The sequence below is a fragment of the Triturus cristatus genome, chromosome 6, assembly GCF_964204655.1.
Source record: "Triturus cristatus chromosome 6, aTriCri1.1, whole genome shotgun sequence".
Taxonomy (NCBI): Eukaryota; Metazoa; Chordata; class Amphibia; order Caudata; family Salamandridae; genus Triturus; species Triturus cristatus.
The window spans coordinates 1,832,170,937-1,832,195,897 of NC_140589.1; the positions used below are offsets into that span (position 1 = coordinate 1,832,170,937).

At 44.7% G+C, this 24,961-nt stretch overlaps 1 protein-coding gene across 11 annotated transcripts in view; it reads left to right on the plus strand.

The window, feature by feature from the left end:
- The window catches only part of AGBL5 (AGBL carboxypeptidase 5), a 468,371-nt gene that overhangs the window by 126,197 nt on the left and 317,213 nt on the right, over positions 1-24,961 (plus strand). For all 11 annotated transcript variants that reach the window (XM_085613234.1, XM_085613239.1, XM_085613240.1 and 8 more), the window contains 2 exons: positions 3,204-3,381; positions 3,886-4,064. In XM_085613234.1, coding sequence (XP_085469360.1) covers positions 3,204-3,381; positions 3,886-4,064 — 357 coding nt within the window. The remainder of the gene's footprint in view (positions 1-3,203; positions 3,382-3,885; positions 4,065-24,961) is intronic.

A 24,961-nucleotide genomic window follows, 5' to 3' on the forward strand; every position in this document is an offset into this window, starting at 1 on the left:
CTGCTCTCCCTTCACCAGTCAGGTGCCAACTGCCTACTCCAACTGCCTACTCCAACTGCCAACTCTGAGCTGGCTTCCCAACATTCTAAACCTGCCTCACACTGTCACAGGGTTCTAGAATGTTCTGGAAGGTACTAGTAGGTTCCAGCTATGTCTCAGGTGACAATGGGTGGCCACCATTTTGTGTTTCAGGCCCTCAGACAGAAGTTCCAGGGGTAGGGAAAATGGCTCCCTGACCCTGCATCAACACTAAAAAGTCTGGTGGTTCCCAAAAAGGAAAAATACTAACAGGGTTTGAGGCAAAAGTGGGACAAAATAAATAATGATGAGGAGGGACCACCCAAAGGGCTGACAGGTCTAACAGTATGCCTGCCTACACACTTCTTACAGGACAGACACGCCCCCCCAGCACTTTGTTTGCTGTCTGGGAGGTGGATCTGTTAATCTTATCTATAACACCATCCACTGTGCGCACTCAGTAAGCTGCTAGGAGCAAAGTGTTGTGGTTTGTAAACCATATGCTGCGACTTTTTCCGTCTCTGTGATAGCTTTAATTCTAATGTAAATAACAAAAAACCAGACTGAAATACGCCTTGCCCGCATCTGCCTGTTATTTTGTGGTTATTTTGCATTCACTAAGTATTATGTGTTTGCTTCCATTTTAATAACACTCCCACTTCAGCACATCTTTGCGTATTTTTTGTATTAAAAAGGTGCCTTTTTTTAATCTACTTGGCGCTTTTGCTTCCGCGATTGCAGCAATACATTTTTGAGTCGGTTTCACTTACATCTACATGCATGCTGCTTTTGCTGTTACAACATTAGGTTGTTGTTTAGGGCAATTCACAGGACGGATTTGGCTGGTGTTTGCTTTTGTATGTTTATAAGCGGCGCTCCCAAACGTGCAGATATATTTCTATAGCATTTGTTAATAAACATTTTACCAATACACACATAAAAACAGAGGCGACATATTCCAAAATCTATGCATAAACATGATCCTACACCCCTGCACAATACAAAAACAAACAAAGGGCAAAATTGCTAATTTTTAATATTACCTTCTCTTAGTGCTTTGCATTGCGCTTACTTAAAACAAACATAAATATGCATCGAGCCCAGGCAGCTTACCCGTTAATTCATTGACTTTTACAAAGGGAGTTTACGGGTCTGGTCAGTATAGATCTACAGAACAGGAATATTAACAAACTTACAATTTGTGCACATATTGCTTTTCCTATCAGAAGTTGGGTCTTTTATATTTTTTTTGTTAATGTGTAACTTCTAACGTTTCTGGGGAATATGTTTTGTGGCTTTATTTCTATTACGCTTTTCCAACCTATGGCGATCCTTTCTTTTCTATATAATAATCTCTCCGCTGTAGTACAACAGTTGTTAAGTCTCCATTGAAACGTTTGTCTGTCTACATACTTCACAAAAGGCAAACACATGCCCTGTGGCACTTTCTTTATTGTCTGGGAGGTAACTTGGTGGATGTTATCTATTTCACCATTTACTGTTTGTAGTGAATTATTCATAAGCAAACTGTTGTGGTTTGTAATGCACATGCTGCGACGTGTTTTATGTCCATGCTAGCGGTATTTAAATTACAAACAGGAAGAGGCCAGACTGGAAGGAAGCTTTGCTGCATTTGTTTATTATTTACTGGTTGTTTTCTGTTCGCTGTTACAGATGCAATGCATCTGGTGTTGGTACAAAAGGTGAGGTCTGGGGACGCACTGAAAAACAACATGCAATACAGCCTCAAAGTGTCCCTCAGGTGGTACTGCCCCTCTCGTTTGTTAGTATGCAACAAAGTGGACACTTTACGCACGGTAACACCTAGAAATAATAAGGCACTCCATTCTTAGCAGAACTGGTGCAATCTTTAACTTTCAAAAATATATCCGCTAAAGTAAACCTTTAGTCTGAATGACTCTGATTTAGTGTCTTGCCGTTTTTAGGCAAACAAAGCAAAGCTGCCTTTTTGATTATAGGGTGCTGTGGGAGTGCAGTGTGCTGTTACTGTTACTTTGGGGTTGTACACGCCTTTAACTATTGTACACTAAGTCAGTGCGTGTCTCGATACTGCCCATTTATGTGTAATAGACATTTTACCTTACAGCCATAAACTAAAACTTCAGTCTGAATAAGTACAATTTAGTAGCTCGTACTGTGTCAGCAAACACAACAAAGCTTCCTTTTTTGGATTGTAAAGTGCTAAAAGTGTACTGTACGGTTCCTGCCACCCCAAAGCTGTATGTGTTTAAGGACCGTATACTAACTGGGTCTGTGTTTGAATGGTGTCCGCTGGCAGGGCTATATGTGTAGTGGGAACATTTCACCTCACGGGCAGTACTAAGGTGTACAGAGCCCTTATAACTGTGCGTGTGCTGTATCAGCTAGTATAGTGAGATCTTGCCCAAAGAGATGTGCTGGCTCGCTGTTTTTTTGTTTTGTTTTGCACTTTCGTATAGCGCGAACACCCCCAAAAAACAGAGGCAACCTTTACAAGAGAACTAGTTGCATTGCGCAAGAACACATTGCCTTTTGGGAGCTGCGGGGACATTAACTAATTTGCCAACAATCACAGTATAGTGAGCTAACGTCATAACTTGTACCTGGGTTTCTAGCTTTCCGCTCGCAGCTCTGGGCATTACGCCACATTCTTGTGCTTTAGGGACATTGCCTCCCGTCATGTTTTACTTATAATAAGTTTGCACAGTTCTATTACAAATAAGGCTACTGTGCTGTAATGTTTTTTGTAATACGCCACAGTAATGCAACGCTTCACATGTTGGTGTGGAAAGGGGGGGGAGGGGGGAGTCTAGAGACACAGTGAGGAACAGCATGTTATAGAGTCTCCAGAAGTGTATCTTGGGTGGAATTGTCCCTTTCGTGCCTTAATATGCGACAGGCTGAACACTTTTGCTGCATTTTTTGGATAAACAGTGGTGCGATGTTTTATAATAGACCACTTATGTTGCGTTTTTGCAATAAAGTTTTACCTCGGTGATGCCATGTTTTACAATACAACACTCACAGCGTTGTTGTAATAACATTTTTTTTCACTCATGGCAAATACATTCAGTACACAACAAACTAACACATTCAGCAAAATTGTCTAACAATGCCAAAAACTCCAACTCTAACTAATGCGAGACCTGTTGCATTGCAAATGCTTGTTTTTCTTGTGTTTACAGTCCCCTCAATTCTATTTACTACCACCGGGAACTGCTGTGCCACTCACTAGATGGCCTGCGAGTTGACCTTCTCACTATCACTTCCTGCCATGGAAGGATGGATGACAGAGAGCCCAGATTGGAAAAGCTGTTTCCAGATTCTTCAACACCACGTCCCTGGCGCTTCACAGGGAAGAGGGTAAGTTCTTTAACTAGGCTCATTGCTTCTTGCTCTTTCGGAAATTTTTGTTTTTGACATTAAAATGGAACTGCAGAGTAAACTAATGTGATGGTTTGACCATTGTAACATATTACTGTATTGCAAACAAATTGTTAGAGAGCAAGAACTGGAGCTATATATGCTGATTACTGTTAAGAAATGTCTTGGATATGGGCTCAAATTTGAGATTGCAGTTGAAACAGATGGATATTTGGCCTTGTTTATACTTTTGAAAAAGCAGTTCCTTTTAATTAGTCCAATACAATATTTGAGAGAAAAATATGACTTTCATTGCATTATCAGAATTCCATACCATACCATTCCCACAAATTACCTTGTCCCTTTATTTCTTCCATCCCCAGAAGACTTTGTTCACTTTACTTGGGTATAGCTGTTCACCTAAATATTGTTTTTTGAAATACAAAGCAGCTTTTGCTTGATGCTTTGACGTAATAAAGTGAAATATACTTTCTACTGCAACAGGTATTTTTCCTCAGCAGCCGAGTCCATCCGGGTGAGACACCCTCCAGTTTTGTCTTCAATGGCTTCCTTGAGTTCATACTTCGTCAGGACGATCCCCGCGCGCAGATGTTACGACGCATGTTTGTCTTCAAGCTCATCCCAATACTGAATCCTGATGGCGTTGTGAGGGGGCATTATCGGTATGTTTTTGATAGCTTGCTATGCACTGTACCAGTGGTTCATTTTATGAACTTTCTGTGTACATGCACAGGTAACTTAAACATTTAATGATGTAATCTACTCTGGCTCCCAAGTTCTTCAGGCCACAGCTCCAGCTGTAACTCTCAAAGTAATCTGTGTGGAGGTAGTTGTATTTGGCAGATGAGATCTGGAATACAGCACTGTGAAGAGGAAGGTTGGTGTAAATGTGGACTGAGCAGGTTTTGAGTGTAGATCAAATGTCTTTTTGCTACTAGTAAACTTAGCAATGTACCTGGGGAGTGCAAAGATTGACTTTTCTGAAAGGTTTAGAGGTTTATGGTGTAAGTACGAAGGCCAAGACTGAAAGCTCAAAATTTTCTTTTTCTCTAGAAGTCATTGAAATTTGGCAATGTTGGATATTGGACAGTAAAGGCCTACGAACATGCATGCGGCCATATTCTAAATTATTTTAAAACAGTTAGTAAGCCTAAATAGAAGGCACTAACAACCTAGATTAGATGGCTTTCTGCTTACCTTTGATCTGAAGAAAATCTTTTGCATGGAAAAAAAGCATTTTGACACCAACTTGTTTGAGTTAAAAGACAAGGCGGTGTCAAGTAATACTCCTAGATTGTTAGCTTTGTGTGCAAAGGTTGCGACCCTGATTAGGCTGAAAGGAGAGAGTTGGCCATGGTCAAAACTTCAGTTTTCCCAGGATTAAGATTGAAGGTATTGCCTGCCTTTCCACACACCTACTGTACTCATGCAGTTATGGTAATGGGTAACTTTCATTGTGGCCTCAACAAGTCTTATCTTAACTTAATGTTTTACATATGCTGACTATTTGCTATCCTTTTAGGGTTGTGAAAGTAGCAACATACAAGTGAGAGGCTCAGGTAGGATACCTAAAACACTCCACTCATAAGAGTGTCTGTCTATCCTGTCAGTGAGATAGAAATCTGTCCATTTTCATGCTCTGGATCCAATGCATATGTCATGCAGCCTATAGGTTAGGCTGGGGTGATCAGCTGTATCAAAGACAGCAGAAGATATAAGAAAAGTGAGAGGTCTTAACAGAGTTCAAGAGCGAGTAGAGCATAAGAACGACGAATGGCTGGTTCGCCAAATCCTTGGCTATTTCAAACACTGCTCTGGTGGCATTAGGTTTGGAACAAATATGTTCTTGATATTTACTTCCAGCAGTGAAAACTGTGTGTATATGTGTGTGGGTGTATATGTGTATCCACACAACAATTCTCACTCTCATCCAGCCCTACCAGCCTATTTAAGCAGTATAGTTTTGAGAGAGAGATGTATGGTTTCAGTTCAAAAAAAGGCAATAGGTCCTGAACTAATATAAGAGATGGATTTGTCATTCTCTTTGAACCCAAAGTATGATTTGCAGTGTGTATCAGCCTTGATGTACTGGGCGAAGTGAATAGTCTGAATGGATTAGAGAAAAGAGGAGGTATGTTTCTGTGAAGAGTGGTAAACCTAGATATTAAAGGCTTGAGTTCTCCAGTATTGGGGTGTCTTTCATAGATTCACATGCTTGAATATTCCCCGTCGTCGGAGTGGGAGTCCCACGGTAAATAATATAGCAATATATACAGTCGTAATATATATATATATATATATATATATATATATATGTGTAATCATATAAAACAGAGATCTAAGTAGGTGATAAACATCAAGAATGTCCCTATATGAAATCTCCATAGAGATACATGAAGAGAGAAAAAAGACATTCGCAGTCTATCTCTGTCATTATGTTGGTCCAAACTACAGCCAATCAGGCGTCAGCTCCCCTCTATGAACCTTCTCCTCAGAGCTCCTCACCTCAGATTTTCTACCGCACGTCGTGTGAAAGGGAGTCTCCCTGAGCTCTGCTCAGTTTTTTCTCTTCAGCATGTCTTCAAGTAAGAAGTCTCTGTTTAGACCTTGTTCCTCTTGTGGAAAGCTACGTTTATATTCAGAAGATCCACACAGTAAGTGTATTTACTGTCTTTACCCGGATCATGAAGTGGGTAAATGTAAATTCTGTAGAACTTTTTCTACAAAAACTCTTAAAGACAGGGAAGGCCGTCTCTTGTTGTGGCTCCAGAGACTGAAAGATAAGGATGAAGTGGTTTCTGAAGTAGAAAGCTTTACTTCTGGCCGTTCCCACACAGCCTCAAAACGCAGTAGTGTAAAAGATCTTCCTTCTCCTTTCCTTAAGAAGAAGAAAATGTCTCTGTCTGACATCTGCCATGTCCTCTTCCATGGCTACTGCGATATCACCCACGAGACATAGTTCTCAGGCTGCTGAGGCATCGACTTCCCAATTTTCTGGCAAAAAATTGGCTTCATCGTCGACGAGACTTCCGACGACGAAATTCGCCGTTTCCTGCTCGTCGACGGTGACTCTGACGACGACGTCAGCATCAAAGTCGTCGACGGCGGTCCCGTCGACGTTATCGGTCCCGTCGACGTTATCGTCGTTGACGATGATTATCAGTACTATAAAGACTGTGTCTTCAGTGTTGCCGATTGCATCGTCGTCGACGAAGAAGGAAAAGATCTCGTCGACGCTACCATCGTCGTCGTCGAAGACTGCAAAATCTGTCTCGTCGACGCTTACGTCGTCGATTGATGCGTCGACGAGTGCTCCGTCGACGAAGAAAACGAAGACCTCGTCGTCGTTCCCGTCGACGACGACTCAGTCGACGCTGGTTCCGTCGACGCTGGTTCCGTCGACGCTGGTTCCGTCGACGCTGGTTCCGTCGACGCTGGTTCCGTCGACGAAGATGTCGACAGAGGCCTCTGTGCTTTCGACCCCGTCGACTGCAATCTCGTCGGTGAAAATAAAGATTAAGAGGACAACTTCTGCGCAGAGGTCAATGAATACAAACATTTCTTCCGCGTCTTCAGCGACTACTTCGTCCTTTGCCGCTGTACCTTTGTTGCCATTGCCTCCAAGTGGTCAACAGAATATGTTAGGTGAGGTCATACCTTTAGATGATTCCCAACTTCCTTCACCTTTGTTCGCAACTGATTCAGATCAAGAGTCAGGAGAAGGTTTACCTGAATCGTTCAGTACAGCACACAGTCCATCGGATTTAATAATAAAATGCCAGGATGAAAGTAGTGAGGACGAGGAACGCTTTTATCAGGAAGAAATTCCTACGGAAGGACAAACTGCGACGTTACCGTTGTCGCTTATTACAAATCTCCAACTCGTGTTGGATGATTATAATCGGCGTTTTCCTTTATCACCACAAGAGTCTGTAGTTCCTGCTGTTCCAGTGGTGCCAACACCTGTGTCGGAGCCAGTGCCAGTTATAACACCTTCAGTTCCGCTGAGACAATCATCGGCTCGGACATTAATTCATCATGACAGTGATGAGGAAGTTCCTCAAGACAAGGAAGATGGTGAGATCCTGGATGATGGTGGCGATGGTGATGATGATGATGATGATGATGATGATGATGATATGGCGGAGTGGGATGACTACCATGCCCAAACACCATCTCCCTCTCCTGTAGTACCTGGCGACTCACCACCTGTCGACATTGCAAGTTTTCACCAGTTGATGGATAGAGTGGCCCAACGGTTCAAATTAACAACGGAACATAAAGAAGAGGATTGTTTTCGGTATGATTTTAAAAATCAACCTTTCAAACAGACACATACAATCCCTATTATCGAGTTCATTTGGGATGAAGGCAAAAAGATGAAGACACCAAATAGCCTTCCGGCACAGGTACCTAGGTTGGAGAAAAAGTATAAATCGCCAGTAGGAGCTCCAGCATGCCTCACTGGTCAGTCAAAACCAGATTCTGTAATTACACAGGCAGCGCAACGTCGGGCTAGAAACCCTGCATCTACAATCACTGCACCACCTGAGCGTGATGGAGGTCGCTTGGATGCCATAGGGCGAAAATTTTCATCAATGGCTTCCACCACTGTAAGAGCGGCTAATGCCTTAGCCATTTTAGGTCGTTACGACCGTCAAATATGGGTGGATATAGCGGCTTTGGTTGAAATGTTACCTGAGGCATCTGGGATTGAAGCTGTGAAGCTTCTTCAAGAGGGAGAGAGTACATCTGCAGAAATAATCGACTGTGCAGTGGACATCGCTTGTACAGGTTTCCGTCAACTCGCTGGAGCGGCGGTATTGCGCAGGCAAGGTTGGTTACGCTCAACATCTTTTCGCCAGGAAGTGCAGGCAAAAATATTGGATATGGCATACGACGGAGAATCTTTATTCGGAGATCATGTGGATGAAGCTCTCCAATCGATCAAAAAAGATACAGAGACTGCTCGCTCTCTAGGTACATTGCAATTTAGAAAGCAGCCATTTCGGGGTGCACGTGGACGCGGCACCTCCTCTAATTTTCGGAGAGGAAGCAATCAATACCGAACATACAACCAGGGTTCCAATCGGTATACCTACAATCAGCAACAGTCCTCTCGCCAGCAGTCTTCCAAGAATTACAGAGGAAAATCCTAGTACAGAGGTTCCAATCCTAAAAGACAATGACTTGTGTCAGTTCCAGAAAATTGGAGGTCGAATCTCACTGTGCTGTTCTCAATGGTCCTCCATAACAAAGGACCGTTGGGTTCTGGACATTGTAGAAAAAGGTCACACGTTAGAGTTCATCGAATTTCCCCCACCCACGCCACCTACCGGACCACCGCCGGCTCATATCAAAGAACTTTTTCATCAAGTTCAACTGTTAATACGCAAGGGAGCCATAGAGGTGGTACCAAGATCTCAAAGAGGGAAAGGATTTTATTCCCGATTCTTCCTTATCACCAAGAAGAATGGGGAATGGAGGCCAATACTAGATCTAAGGGCCCTCAAGTATCTAAAGAAACAATCCTTTCGTATGTTGACGCTTGTCGAGATCTTGCGTTTACTCTCACAAGGAGATTTCATGGCGACAATCGACCTCCAAGATGCATATTTTCATATCACCATACTACATCGACATCGGAAATTTCTACGCTTTCGAGTAGGTCAAAAGGATTTCCAGTTCAAGGTGTTACCATTCGGTCTACGATCTGCCCCTCGAGTGTTCACAAAAGTGCTCGCTCCTGTGGTAGCTTTCCTACGTCTCCAGGGTGTTCAAATCTTCCCATATCTGGACGACTGTCTCCTAAAATCACAATCGGAAAATCAACTTCTATGGGACACACGTCTTTGTCAAGAGGTGTTTCGCTCCTTAGGACTATCCATAAATGCCATAAAGTCCCATCTACAACCCTCTCATCGCAGGGAATTTCTAGGAGCAACATTGGATACAGTGTCAACGAAGGCGTTTCTCTCCCAAGACCGTCTTCAAAGGATTCTTCGAGTGGTGTCCCTTATAAGATCAAAAAGGTCATTTTCAGTAAGACTATTAAAGTCATTTATGGGGATGGCGTCATCGTGCATTGCCTTGATCCCTCATTGCAGATTAAAGACACTCCCCATACAGGAGGAACTAGACGTCCAATGGCGTCAAGTTACTGGGTCGTTCAACGACGTTGTAAACATCACAGACCGTATGGACTCGGCACTCAAATGGTGGACACAACCGTTAAATTTAACAAAAGGAATTTCATTTCTGTCGGTAGTGCCAGACATGACAATAACAACAGACGCCTCTCTAGAAGGATGGGGTGTTCATTTGGAGGATTTGTCAGTAAAGGGGAAGTGGACGATGTGTCAAAAAACCTGGCACATCAACAGGTTGGAACTCATGGCTATATTTCTAGCTCTCAAGTCGTTCGTTCCTTCCTTTAATCCAAGGAGAAACAGTCCTAATACAGACGGACAATACAACCTGCATGCACTACATCAACAAGCAGGGCGGGACAAAATCTCAGAAACTGTCGCGACTAGCTCAGTCGATCTGGGATTGGTCTCTCGACCATCGCATCACAATTGCAGCAGTTTATCTACCAGGGGTATCCAATATCCTAGCGGATTCCCTGAGCAGGTCCTCCTCGTCGACCCACGAATGGGAGTTACATCAGCCAACTCTAGAGATGATATTTCGACGATGGGGTCGTCCACAGCTGGATCTCTTTGCCACACCGGAGAACCGGAAATGCCGAGATTGTGCAAGCTGGCATCCCCATCAAGGGTCACGGGGCAATGCCCTTTTGATGAACTGGTACAATCTGTTTGCCTACGCTTTTCCCCCAATCCCTCTCGTACCTCGAGTTCTGTGGAAGATGCGGAGGCAGCCCTGCCATCTACTTCTCATAGCCCCACGATGGCCTCGACAGGCATGGTTTTCGGAATTACTCCTACTTTCCCAATGCGAACCAATCCTTCTACATCCTCGTGCAGATCTACTTACAATGAGCAAGGGGAAAATTTGTCATCCGAATCCCTCATCACTGAGCTTATCAGCTTGGAACCTGAGCACTGTGAATTTGCCCATCTAGACATTCCACAGGACTGTAGAAACATCTTTGCTCAGGCGAGGGCCCCTTCTACGGTGAAAACGTACAAGTTGAAGTGGAGGAGATTCTGCCATTGGTGTGCATCCACTGGGGTTCATCCAATTCACTCTACACCAGAACAATTGCTACCGTTCTTCTTACAATTGGCTAAGTCCGGACTTTCTCGTGCAACCTTGAGAGTTTTTCTGGCGGCAATTTCTCGTTTCCGTCAGGATGGTTCAACTTCCCTTTGTTCTTCAAGGATAATGCATCAATTCTTCAAAGGGTTGTTTCGTAAATTTCCACCTGTTGGACGCCCTCCTCCATTGTGGCACCTTAACATCGTGTTGGCACAATTAATGAGACCACCGTTCGAACCAATACATAAAGTCGATTTGAAGTATCTGACATGGAAGGTGGCTCTTCTTCTAGCACTAACGTCTTCACGTTTCGTCAGTGACATCCACGCTTTTACAATAAATCCTCCTTTCCTACAGTTCAAACCAGATTCTGTAGTATTACGCACTAATCCAACATTCTTGCCGAAGGTGCCTTTAGATTTTCATATTAACGAACCAGTCATTTTAAAAACTTTCTTTGCTAATCCTCAAACGCCTGCGGAGCAAAAGTTACATTCCCTGGATGTGAAACGGTGTTTAAAGTTCTACATCAGCAGAACAGCTTCTTTTCGAAAATCTGATCAACTCTTCATAGCTTATGGACGGTTTCACAAGGGGCGTCCAGTTACAAAACCAACCATTGAACGTTGGGTTTCAGCAGCCATCGCCTTCTGCCATCAAAAGGCGAACAAGCCTTTGCAGTCACCAGTGAGGGCTCACTCCACTAGAGCAATGTCATCCTCAACCGCCTTATTTGCTGGAGTGCCTTTACATCAAATCTGCAGAGCAGCTACATGGTCGAGCAGACATACTTTTACAAGACACTACTGCTTGGCGACTTTAAACGAGGAGGATGCTGCAGTTGGGCAGGCAGTGCTTCGCAATCTTTTTAAATAAGGTGAGCCTCTTCCTTTCCTCCTCCATATTGTTTCCATTTACGTTGAATAATGGTGTCATTTGCACTTATATAGATTTTGAATAACATCATATATATAAGGATGTTGATTGTCATTACGATTCCAGTTTTCGTATGATTATGGAAACAATGGTAATTGTTACTGCTAGCTATTCTATATTCAAGCATGTGAATCTATGAAAGACACCCCAATACTGGAGAAGAACAATTGTTACTTACCTGTAAACAGGTGGTTCTCCAGTATTGGTGTCGTTCATAGATTCACATGCGACCCTCCCTCCTCCCTTCAGAGGCTCCCTTCTCCTCATACACTCTAAAGTCACTCTGGTGCGACGAAAATCTGAGGTGAGGAGCTCTGAGGAGAAGGTTCATAGAGGGGAGCTGACGCCTGATTGGCTGTAGTTTGGACCAACATAATGACAGAGATAGACTGCGAATGTCTTTTTTCTCTCTTCATGTATCTCTATGGAGATTTCATATAGGGACATTCTTGATGTTTATCACCTACTTATATCTCTGTTTTATATGATTACTTATATATATATAATATCTATATCTATATCTATATATATATATATATATATATATATATATATATATATATATATATATATATATATATATATATATATATATATATATATATTCTCTGAAAAAACCATAGGTTTCACACACGTTATAGTTAGGAATTAGCATTTAAAAAACCTTGCAAATTCACTTAAAAAACCATAGGTTTCACACATGTTATAGTTAGCTGGGCATTTTCCTCATGAAAAACCAATGAAATTCCCCCGTTATAGTTAGTGCAGGCAACTATAACTCACGCGACCGTAATCCGCTGCTGATGACGTCAGATATTACATCACTGTATTTACACATTTATATACCCATGTCGTCTTCCTTTTTTTTTTTTTTTAGCTATACATATATATATATTTTTTTTTTCAGAAAGACACATATGTCATCAGTGATGTAATATCTGACGTCCTCGCGCACCGCCAGTAGATAATATATATATATATATATATATATATATATATATATATTATGACTGTATATATTGCTATATTATTTACCGTGGGACTCCCACTCCGACGACGGGGAATATTCAAGCATGTGAATCTATGAAAGACACCAATACTGGAGAACCACCTGTTTACAGGTAAGTAACAATTGTTCATATGAAGATATTGTTGGTCGAAACTTGTAGGACCTGCGCATTGATGGAGAAGGATCCAGAGGATCGCACCATGAGGGAAAGTCTTTAACTGTACAGCTTTAATCGTGGCTGCATCAAATGAAGGAAGTAATCTTATCGTAATTACAGTAATTACAAAGCTCCCTCCTTTGCCAGAGTTTATTCCTGATGGGAAATGTTGTAACCTGAGGCAGCATCCAAAGTTTTGGCCTTGCCAGCACATTGTTTGAGGCAAGTTTTGATGCCAGTCAAGATATAAATGATGGCCCTGGCTCAGATTGTGGGCCATAATTGCATGCTTCACTATCAAATGACTGTCAAAAGGCACACCAAAAAGTAAAGTTAAATTAGTCTTGGGCAAACAAACTATCGTGAATCCTACTTCTTGTGGGGTCACACCGGGTAGATCTTTGTAGGAATCTAGCTCTTTATATAGTGGACCATAAAGAGGCCCACTGTGTAAAGAATCAAGGCAAACCCCAAAGCAATTACAGAGGCACAAATGACACCCCTCATGCTCTCGTTTGTGGTAGTATGGTGCGAGCAGGTAGGCATATCAGAGGTTATTGCTTAGCATTTATTGCACACACAAAGGCAGTAAGTGAGACACACTCAAAGAAATCCGACACCAATTTATAAAAATAACACTTTTTATATGAATTTAGATACCAAGATCATCGAAAGTACTTTGCAAGTTATGAATTTTTATACATTTCAAAAGTTGGCACTTACTGCATTATGGGATCCTCTTCCTGCTCTTAAGGTGAATATGGGGCAAGGTCCAAGGCCACACCAACAGGTCACCTCGGGAGACTCTGGGGCATCCAGGTGCAGAGGTGTGTTACATCGGGTGCCCTATTCACTTCAATGGGGAACGGTCCAGTTGGAAAGAGGTTGCAAGTGGTTGTGCCAGTCCGAGGAACCCACTAAGGGGGGGCCTAGGGAGGAAATTGACCCTTGAGATGCTCAGGCACACATGGTCACCATTGGTCCACTTCTCCTCAGGTTGTGGGACTGTGCTCTAGTGGCGTCTTTTGACGTCCAGTTCGTGTGCTGGATGCACTCTTGATTGAAAGGGGCCTGCTGAAAGAGGTTGCAGTCGGTGACTGGAAGTCCAGTCTTGGCAAACCCAAGAGTGGGCTTAGCCTTAGAGGGTCCAGGGACCCCGTTGGCACCATCGCCGCCCTCGGACTCAGGCTGTGGGCTGCGGTGCAGAGACACTTTGAGGTGTTGAGTGGCGGCAATCAGATTATCTCTGTCTTGGTTTCTGCTGAAGGGGGCAAACAGGACAGCTGGGCCACTCATGATGTGGGTTTCACTGTCCTTTAAAGTCCCTCGACAGGCAGGTTGGTTTCCTCAGCGTTGGTGTGTAGACTAGACACAGCAAGCGTTGTCTGCTGCCAGGTGTCCAGTTCTCCAGGTATTGGTACTGTGCAGCTACGGTCAGTCCTTGCATCCCCACACTTGGAAGGAGGATGTATCTGCCCTTTGGGAGCACTGCTACTTCTTCCTGAGCAGCTGCAGCGTCAGTAGTCCAGGTGAGCAGCAGGACGGTGAACCACACCTTTCTTGTTTTGGTGCCTGAAGCTGCAGGGGAGTAGATCCTCTACTACAAGGGAGTTCTTTGGCGATTGGCGAAGCACTGGCAGCCCTTCGGGTTGCTTGGAGTCTGCACAGCGGTAGGACGAGTCAGTTTCTCCACAAGAGTCGGGTGCAGCAGGCAGGCTGGCAGCGTTGCCCTTAGTCAGATGTGCTCCTCTGTTCTCAGATCAGCAAACTTCTCTGTCCACTTATTCTTTTGGTCCAACGAATCTGAAGTCCTGGTATCAGAGATGCCACCTAAATACTGTATGTTCGAGGCATATGAGCTGCAGATTACACACTATGCATAGATCGCCATCTGTTGTTGGGCCCGGATGTTTGCACTTGTTTTTGTCCTGAAAAGTCTTTGGAAGTCACGAGGTATGTGACTCCTCCTTTAGATCATAGTGCGCATGGGCATCGGCTCCATCCTCAGATTGTTTTTTTCTGCCATCGGGCTTGGATGGGTTTCTCGCGCTCCAATTCGAAACCGTTACCGTTTTTTTCTTTCGACGCGCAATCCTCCCCTTTTCGACAGTATTGTCCCGATCGCGTTTTCCCAATCCACGCGACTCAACTTCGAAGTCTTCGATTCCGATCGGGCCTTATCATCTGGCTCATGGAAAGAACGCCATTCAAAAAGTGTCCTCGATGTGGGTCGAAGTTTCCCCACACCGATCTGCATGAGGTGTGCAACCTCTGCCTCTCACCGGAGCACGAGGTCAGAGACTGTCCAGCTTGCGCCTCCTTCCGCTCCAAGAAGACTATTCGGGACCGACGAGCTAGAAGAACCATGGCTCGATCGTCTTCTTCGATCCCCGATTATATCTTCCAAGAGGGCGTCAATGTGCCAGAGCAGGGGCTGGTCGAAGAAGGCCTCGTCAGCGCCCCCAAAGCCGATGACTCCGACGTCGAGGACATCACTCCAGCACAGAGGTTCGTGAGTACATATCCCCCTCCCCTCCCCAACACCATCAAAAAAGGCTTCGGTCACACCTTCGCCTTTGGGCCAGGTGCACACTGAGAGACTGCATCCCATGCCCCACCTCCGGGCCCGGTAAAGAAGCCTACTAAGCCTTCAAGTGACTCGGGCTGGAGTCAGCCTACCCTCGGTGCCGAAAAACATACCCAGGCACCGAAAAATAAGCCATCCTCTTCCTCATCCACGCCGAGCGCTGCTTCGACATCCAAGCACTCGGCGTCGAAGACTAGCACCGGCTCCTCGACGCAGACAACACACTCGGAGCCGACCAAAAAACTGCCACCAAAGGGCCCGACTCCCATGTTTCGAAGCCGAAAGACCTCGGAACCAAAAAAACAGTTTCCATTGGCCAAAGACACTGCAAAACCGCACGGTTCCAAACCCAGAACCGCTACCGAATCGGCACCGAAAAAGCCTGTGGCACCAACACCATCGGCACTGAAGGATCTGCCCCCACAGAAGAACTGTTTTGCCCAGATCCTACCCCAAAAACCTTTGTAAAGGATCCCAAGACTGGTCACTTGATGCTTAGCTTCAAGAAGCGACCACTAGATACGCCTGCACCGGCTTATGATGCGGGGGGGATGTGCGGACGATCAATCACTAGGGAACCTTACTCCTACTGGCTCCCCAGACCCCTAGGATGATTATAGCATTCCAGACGTCCCTAACATCCCACAAGAGGACATCTATCCCTCCAGGCCTTCCTCCCCCCAGAGGTCACTATGGGCTTTAACCAGCTCTTACACAGAGCTGCCCACTACCACGGGGTTGATCTACACACAGACCCCGTGGAGGAGGATTTTCTCATGGACACTTGACACACACAAAAGTCCACCTCAATTTTACCCATGCTTAAGGGGGTCATTATAAAAATACCACAGGAGTTTAACCCATAAACCAAACTGAGATCTGGGTAGGTACAGTATAAATGCAACAATATCTCAGCAGGAGTTATTGCAATTACTTAAACTTGTATGTACAAGACAAAAGAGAGGAGGCTTTAAGTAATACAATTCATGCGCCCATAGGCGTCATATATTATAAGAAGATCAATAAATGTACAAAACAGTTGTTAAAGCACTGTTGGGTAAAAATACCCAGGCAACCCTAGTGGAATGTGTACAATGTGCTCGTGACAGTGAGGTAACGGCGCAAGTGACAACGTGAAAAACACCACAGCATACGGCGCAAGAGATTTTGCAATATATATACAGATTGAAAAATCTTCAATAATTGTATACCTATAGTACATAGAGTGACTCAAGGTTAAAAAATGCATACAATACACCATATTACAATCCACAAGTACAATTGATATAAATGAGAAGCTCAGGGTGAGTGATAAGGGGATATTGAGTATGAAATATCCTTATCTAGATGTATATTGCAATTGCCAGGACTGATAAAGGGGCAGGTGTGAGATGCATCATGGGGGAGCAAAAATTTGTGTGGGCAGTAAAAATAGAGCCTCAGTTGGAAAAAAGGATAGTGCTGTTCCACTCATCAATGGTGTTCAGTCCCTGGTTCACAGAGTTACAGCGTGTTATCCATTTGCATTCACTTTTATTAAGGACATCGCTTCTTTCCCTACGCCAGCGCTTGATTCAACGCGCATCAGGTATGCCGTTGAAAGTCTTCCTTTCCTGCCAAAATGCTCCCCCCTTTCTACCCCCCTTCCCAGCCGCTCTGATACGCTTTTCTATTCACAGAGCACTCCACGAATAGGCGACCCAGGTCCTGAAGATGATCCTAATCTAATAGGATCGAAACGCCGTCGACCTTTGCCCACCAGCTCAAACGCCTTAGGCGCATTTTGAGCCTTGGTTCATTAACATAATGGAAATTACTAATTGTATTATTGAACAAGTTGATGTATGAACCTTTCAATCTGTATATATATTGCAAAATCTCTTGCGCCGTATGCTGTGGTGTTTTTCACGTTGTCACTTGCGCCGTTACCTCACTGTCACGAGCACATTGTACACATTCCACTAGGGTTGCCTTGGTATTTTTACCCAACAGTGCTTTAACAACTGTTTTGTACATTTATTGATCTTCTTATAATATGAGGCCTATGGGCGCATGAATTGAATTACTTAAAGCCTCCTCTCTTTTGTTCGCCTATTGTAATGTCTTGTACATACAAGTTTAAGTAATTGCAATAACTCCTGCTGAGATATTGTTGCATTTATACTATAAGGGGGTCATTAAGCACGCAGCAGAGGTCTTTAAAGACTCGGTCAGGGCTCGAGTCATCAACCCTAGAATCGAAAAAAAGTATAAGGCCACCCCTACTGATCCAGCCTACATTAAAGGCCCCACACCACTCACCAATGCGCGAAAAAGAGCCAATTCCCAATCATCAGGTGTCGGGTGAAGCACCACCACCAGATAAGGAATCTAAACTCCTAGACACCTCTGACAAACTAACGGCATCACAGGCGGCAAACATATGGCGCATTGCAAATACTCAAGCGCTGTTAGCTAGGTATGACAGGGCACATTATGATGAGCTTGAGTCCATAATGCAGCACCTCCCAGACAAGTATGAAAATAGAGCCAATGAACTTATACAAGAAGGTAAAACCATTACTAAAACCTCCATCTGTTGTGCCTTAGATGTAGCAGATACCGCCTCAAGGGCAATAAACACCATTGTCCTCTTGCGTAGGCATGCCTGGCTACGCATTTCAGGTTTTAAACCTGAAGTCCAGAGTTCCATACTCAATCAGCCATTCGATGAGCAACCCCTATTTGGCCCTAATGTGGATGTAGCCCTCGAAAAAATGAAGGAGACATACACTGCCAAATCTATGGGAGCCTTGCAGTCGCAAGCTCCCAGACGTTCCTTTCGTCATTCATCCTTCAGAAGCACCACCAGAGGCTTCTCCTCGGATAGCCCATCCACTTCTTACAAAGCTCCCACCCAATCCACCTTTACTAGAGGTTACCAAAGAGGTGGTTACAGGGGGAACCGCAACAAAGGCAGAGGCAAAACCAACAACTCCCGTTCTGCCTCCACACCCACCCAATGACTTCCCCCCCAGACCACTCCACTCCAGTCGGGGAAGACTCCAACAATTCCTTCCTGCATGGAACAACATCACTTTAGACAGGTGGGTACAACAGATAATTCAATCAGGCTACTGTCTCGAACTAACATCTCCCCCCCCCCCCCCCCCCACACCCCCCCAAACATACCACCCAAACAGCGTCCAATGTGACAACAACATTTGTTACTGTTAAAGCAGGAGGTAATCTCCCTCTTACAAAAAAGTGCAATAGAACCAGTTCCCCATCACCTCCCTGTATTTTCTCATACCAAAAAGGACGGCTCTCTAAGGCCTGTTCTAGACCTCAGACCCCTAAACCTATACATACACTCAGACCATTTCCACATGGTCACACTCCAGCAGGTCCTTCCTCTGCTTTCACAGGGCAACTTCGTTGCTACCCTAGTCCTCAAGGATGCCTACTTCCACATTCCCATTCACAACGCTCACAGGAAGTATCTCAGATTTGTAGTGGACGGTCAGCACGATCAATTCAAAGTACTCCCATTCGGAGTCACAACAGCACCACCAAGTGTTTACCAAGTGCCTAGCGGTAGTGGCAGCACACCTAAGAAGACAGCACATCCACGTCTTCCCATATCTGGACAACTGGCTCATAAAAGCCAGCTCATACAACCAGTGTGTACAACACACTCACGCCTCTATTCAACAACTTCACGTCCTGGGGTTCACAGTAAACCACGCCAAGTCCCATCTGCAACCGTCCCATACACAATACCTCTGTGCCACAATAGACACCTCAAGGGCACTAGCCTATCCCAGTCCTGCCAGGATAGCAAGCATGCAGGCTCTTCTCACCAAATTCCAACCACAACAGCTCGAGTGTTCATGCAACTCATAAGGATGATGGCCTCTTGCATATTCATAGTGCCTCATGCAAGACTCCAGATGTTTCCTCTCCAAGAGTGCTTAGCACGCCAATGGAACCAGGCTCAAGGTCAGCTAACAGATCTGGTGTTGGTAGACTGTCGTACCCATCGCTCTCTGCAGTGGTGGAACACCAAGAACCTTTCCAAAGGGCGACCGTTCTTGTAGCCGGTTCCTCAAATAGTTATGACAGCAGACGCATTGCTCTCAGGCTGGGGAGCTCGCCTACTACATCACACCTTGCAGGGCAGGTGGACACCTCAACAAAAGTTACTCCACATCAACCACCTGGAGTTACTAGCCATATTCCTAGCCTTAAAAGCATTTCAAAAACACATACCAGGCAAGGCTGTCTTAGTCCGCACGGACAACATGACAGCCATGTACTACATACAAAAACAAGGCAGGACACACTCTCTGCAGCTCTCTCAGCTAGCACAGAACATATGGAGGTGGGCTATACCTCAGAACATTTTTCTCCTAGCCCAACATGTCCCAGGAGTCCAAAACACCATAGCCGATCTGTTGAGCCGTCAAACACAACAGATCCACGAGTGGGAACTTCATCCGCAAGTTCTTCAACCGTTTTTTCAAATGTGTGGGCAACCACAGATTGACCTCTTCGCCAACCACGAAAACACCAAATGCCCAAGCTTCGCCGCCAGATATCCACACCCATTGTCCAAAGGCAATGCGATATGGATGAACTGGTCAGGCAGATTTGCGTACGCTTTTCCGCCTCTTCCACTCATTCCACTAGTGGTGCGCAAACTACAGCAACATTCCTTAACTCTCATCCTAGTTGCTCCAACTTGGGCCAGACAACCATGGTACACCGCATTGCTGGAACTCTCCATAGTTCTGCACCAGAAGTTACACCTCTCTCCACGCCTTTTAACCCAGAACCATGGAGAGACCAGACACCCAGACCCAGCTCCGCTCAACCTGGCGATCTGGCTCCTGAGATCCCAGAATTCGGTTACCTTAACCTTCCCCCTGACTGTATGAACGTCATTAAAGAAGCTAGACGGACTACCACTAAAACATGCTATGCAGCCAAGTGGAAACGTTTTGTAATATATTGTCATAACAACAACACCAATCCCCTAGATGTATCTATCGAATACATCATAGGCTACTTACTACTCCTCCAAAGATGCAACTTAGCCTACACGTCTATTAGACTGCGTCTTGCTGCCATAGCAGCATATCTACAAAATAGACAACATCTATCACTTTTCAGAGTACCTGCCATAAGAGCCTTTATGGAGGGCCTCAAAAGAATAATTCCGCCCAGAGTACCACCTTTACCTGTGTGGAATTTAAACATTGTTCTCACAAGACTAATGGGGCCTCCATTTGAAACTCTACATAAATGTGAGCTACAATTCTTAACATGGAAAACTGCTTTCCTAGTAGCCATTACATCTCTCCGAAGAGTTCGCAAACTATAAGCACTAACCGTTTCGGAACCCTTTCTGCAGATGCATCATAACAAGGTTGTTCTCCGAACGAATCCTAAATTTCTTCCTAAAGTCATTTCTCCCTTCCACCTCAATCTGTGGAGCTGCCCGTATTCTTATCACAGCCACAAACAGTCGCAGAAAGAGCTCTTCACACCTTAGATGTCAAAAGAGCATTGATTTACTACTTCGAGAGAACACAACCCTTTCGTAAGACCAAACAACTATTCGTGTATTTCTCACCACCACACAAAGGAAACCCCATATCAAAATCTGGGATAGCTAGGTGGATTGTTAAATGCATACAAATTTGCTACCACAAAGCAAAACGTACATTATCCGTTCCTCCTAAAGCCCACTCTACACGAAAGCTAGGGGCTTCAATGGCATTTTTAGGGAACATTCCCTCAGATGATATCTGCAGAGCAGCTACATGGTCTATTGTGTAGATGTGCAAACTAAACAACAAGCTAGTGTGGGCCAGGCTGTACTCCAAACACTATTTCAAACTACTGCAACAGATACTGGTGGTCGCCGCTAGGAGCGAGTACTGCTATACAATCTATGCATAGTGTGTAATCTGCAGCTCATATGCCTCGAACGGAAAATGCTACTTACCAGTTTGCATCTGTTCTTGGCATGTAGAGCTGCAGATCTACACACTCCCACCGCCTCCCTGGCTACCTTTATCTGTTCCAGTATTATCTTATTTAAATACAGCATACATGGGCACCTTTCCTGTTTCTTGCAAAGCTCCATCATTTCCCTGCTGGCGAAAAACAATCTGAGGATGGAGCCGATGCCCATGCGCACTATGATCCAAAGGAGGAGTCACATACCTTGTGACTTCCAAAGACTTTCCAGGACAAAAACAAGTGCAAACATCCGGGCCCAACACCAGATGGCGATCTATGCATAGTGTGTAGATCTGCAGCTCTACATGCCAAGAACAGATGCATACTGGTAAGTAGAATTTCCCTTAGTGGTGTTACAGGAAGTGTGAGGTAGTAGCCAATGTGCTACTTACCTTTAGGGTGACTGTGCCCTCTATATGACCCCTTCATGTGGGTAGTGGGCATAACCCTGACCCCAAGGACCTAATTCTACCAAATACCAAGGAAGTGGAAGTTTCCTAGTTTTGTTGACTTCAGGAGTGGCACTAGCCTGAGTGTGAACCCGCCTCATGTCTATCTAATTTTCTAATTTCCCCACCTGTCCTGCTGTCAAATGGGCCCTGGGCAGAGGGGTGGCGTTTCCCCTGTCTGGGGAAGCCATGATTGCAAATCACAGGCGGTGGAGACCTTGGAAGCTTCCTGCCTTGATAGGCAAATTATTATTCATCCTGCTTGGAGGAGGTGACCCCTCCTGCTAGAGCAGGCTTTGTTTCCTACCTCAGAATGTGGGCTCTCACTTCAAGGGGGTCAGAAACCCGTCTGTGCTGGCAGGCTGGACAGGACCAGTCAGCCAATAAACTATAGGTTGGTAGGGTTTCATGGGGTAACTCTAATGGAACCATATGGGGGCATGCATTAATTAATCCGACACTGGAATCGGTGTTGGTTTATATATACGAGGTATTTGATAACAAACACCATAGGTTTAGTGAAGCAATTATGTAGCTGGGATGATGGCTACCTCGTTCACTGGTACTGTCAGTAATTAAACTGGCCAGCACAGGTGCAGATCTCCTCATGCAGACAGGTCCTCACATGTAATATAATGCACCCTGCCTTAGGGTTGTAAGACCTGCTGTAGGGGTGACTTACAAATATGCAGTGTTGGGGGGCATGGCACACAGGGTGTATGCCATGTTGTGTTTTCACGTTTTAGAGCACCTTGGTCACGCAGCCTGCAGTACCTGTCTGCATGAATAAGGCCTTGGGTCCCTTAGCGTTGCACAATATTTGCTACAGCTCTTAGGGACCCTCTTAAGTACCTATGCCCTAGGTACCAGGGCTACCACTTACTAGGGACTTCACATATGTACTAAAGGCCTGGTCATTGGGGATCAAGTTGACCAGTGTACACTAGTTTTGGGGAAAGAACACTGGTACTGTTGACCTGGTTAGTAGAAACCCAGTGCATTTCTGTCAAAGTTGCATTAAGTACCAGGCAAAAAGTGGGAGAACTACTTCAACAAAAACCCAGTTTCCTACAATCTTCTAAAGCCTAAGAGGAATAATGTGTAGTGTCCCCTTTTTGGAGAAATCAAGAATGAGGAGGTGGATCTCAATCCTCACTACAATACTTTATGCTCATACAGATGAAGGAAGCTAGGAGACAGATAACCCTGTTATAGTAATTAATCTACAGTGGAGCACTGTATATGAATATGGATCCCCTTGAAACAGTAGACCAATACGGTTATCGGTATTTTGTTATAAAAGGTTGTTATTCACTACTCGTACATAAATCTTATGTAGCAGAATGATAATTACTATAGTAATTTCAGCAGTCATAGTATGAAACAGTGAATATTGAAAATACCTCCGACATTTTACAATACACATCTCTGCTTTCTGTTAGATTCCCTAACTGTTTACCAAATGTAGGAAGCTGGCTCTGTGTACCAAAATGTGGTATAGTTTGCACAGAGTCCAGTGGAACCCCAAAAGTAGGCAGAGGTCAAAGTAGATCGCACCGTACATTCTATTTGTGGTAGTGTGGGCGAGCAGTAAGGCTTTATCAGAGGGTAGTGTTAAGCATTTGTTGTACACATTTAGGCAAGAAATGATGTCATACACTCAAAGACTGAACCCTGACCAATTGGTTTGTATCAAAAATATCATTTAGTTATTTTATTTCTAGAGTTATGCCTGGTGCAGGTAAGTGAAATAAAAGCTTTGCAAAATCTTATGCAATGATTTACAGTTGAATGCAGGTTCAAATGCAGTTGGTTGAATTACAGGTAAGTCAACAGTTTGAAATTACTTTTCAGTTACTTTACATATTACTGCGCACATTACTTTTTAAATTACTTCTGCTAATCAGTGTGATATGCCTAGATATCACACTGAGACATCTCCTAGACAAAAGGTAAGTAATTTGCTTTTAGTACATATGCAGTTTTTCAATATTCCATACAAACCAACTCCACACTTTTTCAAGAAAAGCAGTCAGTGCAATCCTATGGAAGCAAATGAAGTTAGCGGTTTGTAGGTAAGTACTTATTTGTGGGGAAAAAAGCCCTCAGTGGCACTAGGGCAGCCGGGTGCAGAGTGCTGAGCCCCAGTGTTATCCAATGAGGGATAGGGGGCTCCGGTTGGTGGCTCCTCACGAGCATGCCTCAAGGTTGTAGGAGCAAAGCTCCTAGTGTTAGGCTCAGGGCAAAGGGGGATCTGAGTTGGCACCCAAAGTACACCTGCTGCATGGTGGGGTTGGCAAAGGTGGTCACACCTCCCTTCCTTCCTTTGTTTTCTCGCCGATTCTCCATCCCAAAGTGGGGGTCAGAACTGGTGGGGGCCAGTTGCTGGAAGCAACAAACGGCTGGGGTAGCTCACAAAGGCAGCAAGCCTTTGTAGCTTCCCCTTCATGGACCCTGCCCATCATGGGGGAGGAGGCTTGGCACCTCATCCCAGGATATGCATTGTTTCAGACCCCTGAGAGCAGCAGGCTCTCTACCCCAAGGTCCAGAAACATGTCTGGTGGTGGCAGCTGAAAGCAACCACTCAGCCAGGACACTAGTTAGGTCGTTTTTCAAGGAACATCTTTAAGATGCCCTGAGTGCATTTTTCATTAAATACCACACTGGCATCAGTGTGGATTTAATGTGCTGAGGAGTTTGATACCAAACTTTCCAGTTTTCAGTAAAACCACTATGGTGTTGTGGAGTTTGGAATGACAAACTTCCAGCACAATATACTCTTAACGGCATTACTGCACTTACAAGGCCAAAGAATTGGCTTACACACAGTAGGAGTACAGGGCTCATGCACCTCTATCCTCACCACTGGTATAGTGCACCCAGCAAGATGGGTGGCTGACCTATGCCTGGGCAGTGGGTTTTAGGCATGGCGCACAGGGATGTGTGCAATGTTGACTCTTCATGTTGTTCTGCACCTAAAAACACGCAACCTGCAATGGGGTGGGGGAGGTATATGTATATGTATACTGGGCCTCTAAGGGTGGAACAATAAGTGCTGTAGCCCGTAGAGGCCTTCCCTGACCACCGTGCCCTTGATACTTATGGTACCATTTACATGGGGACTGACATGTGGCCAAAGTGTGCCAATTGGATTTTGTCTTTATTGGAAGAACATAGGCCCTAGATAT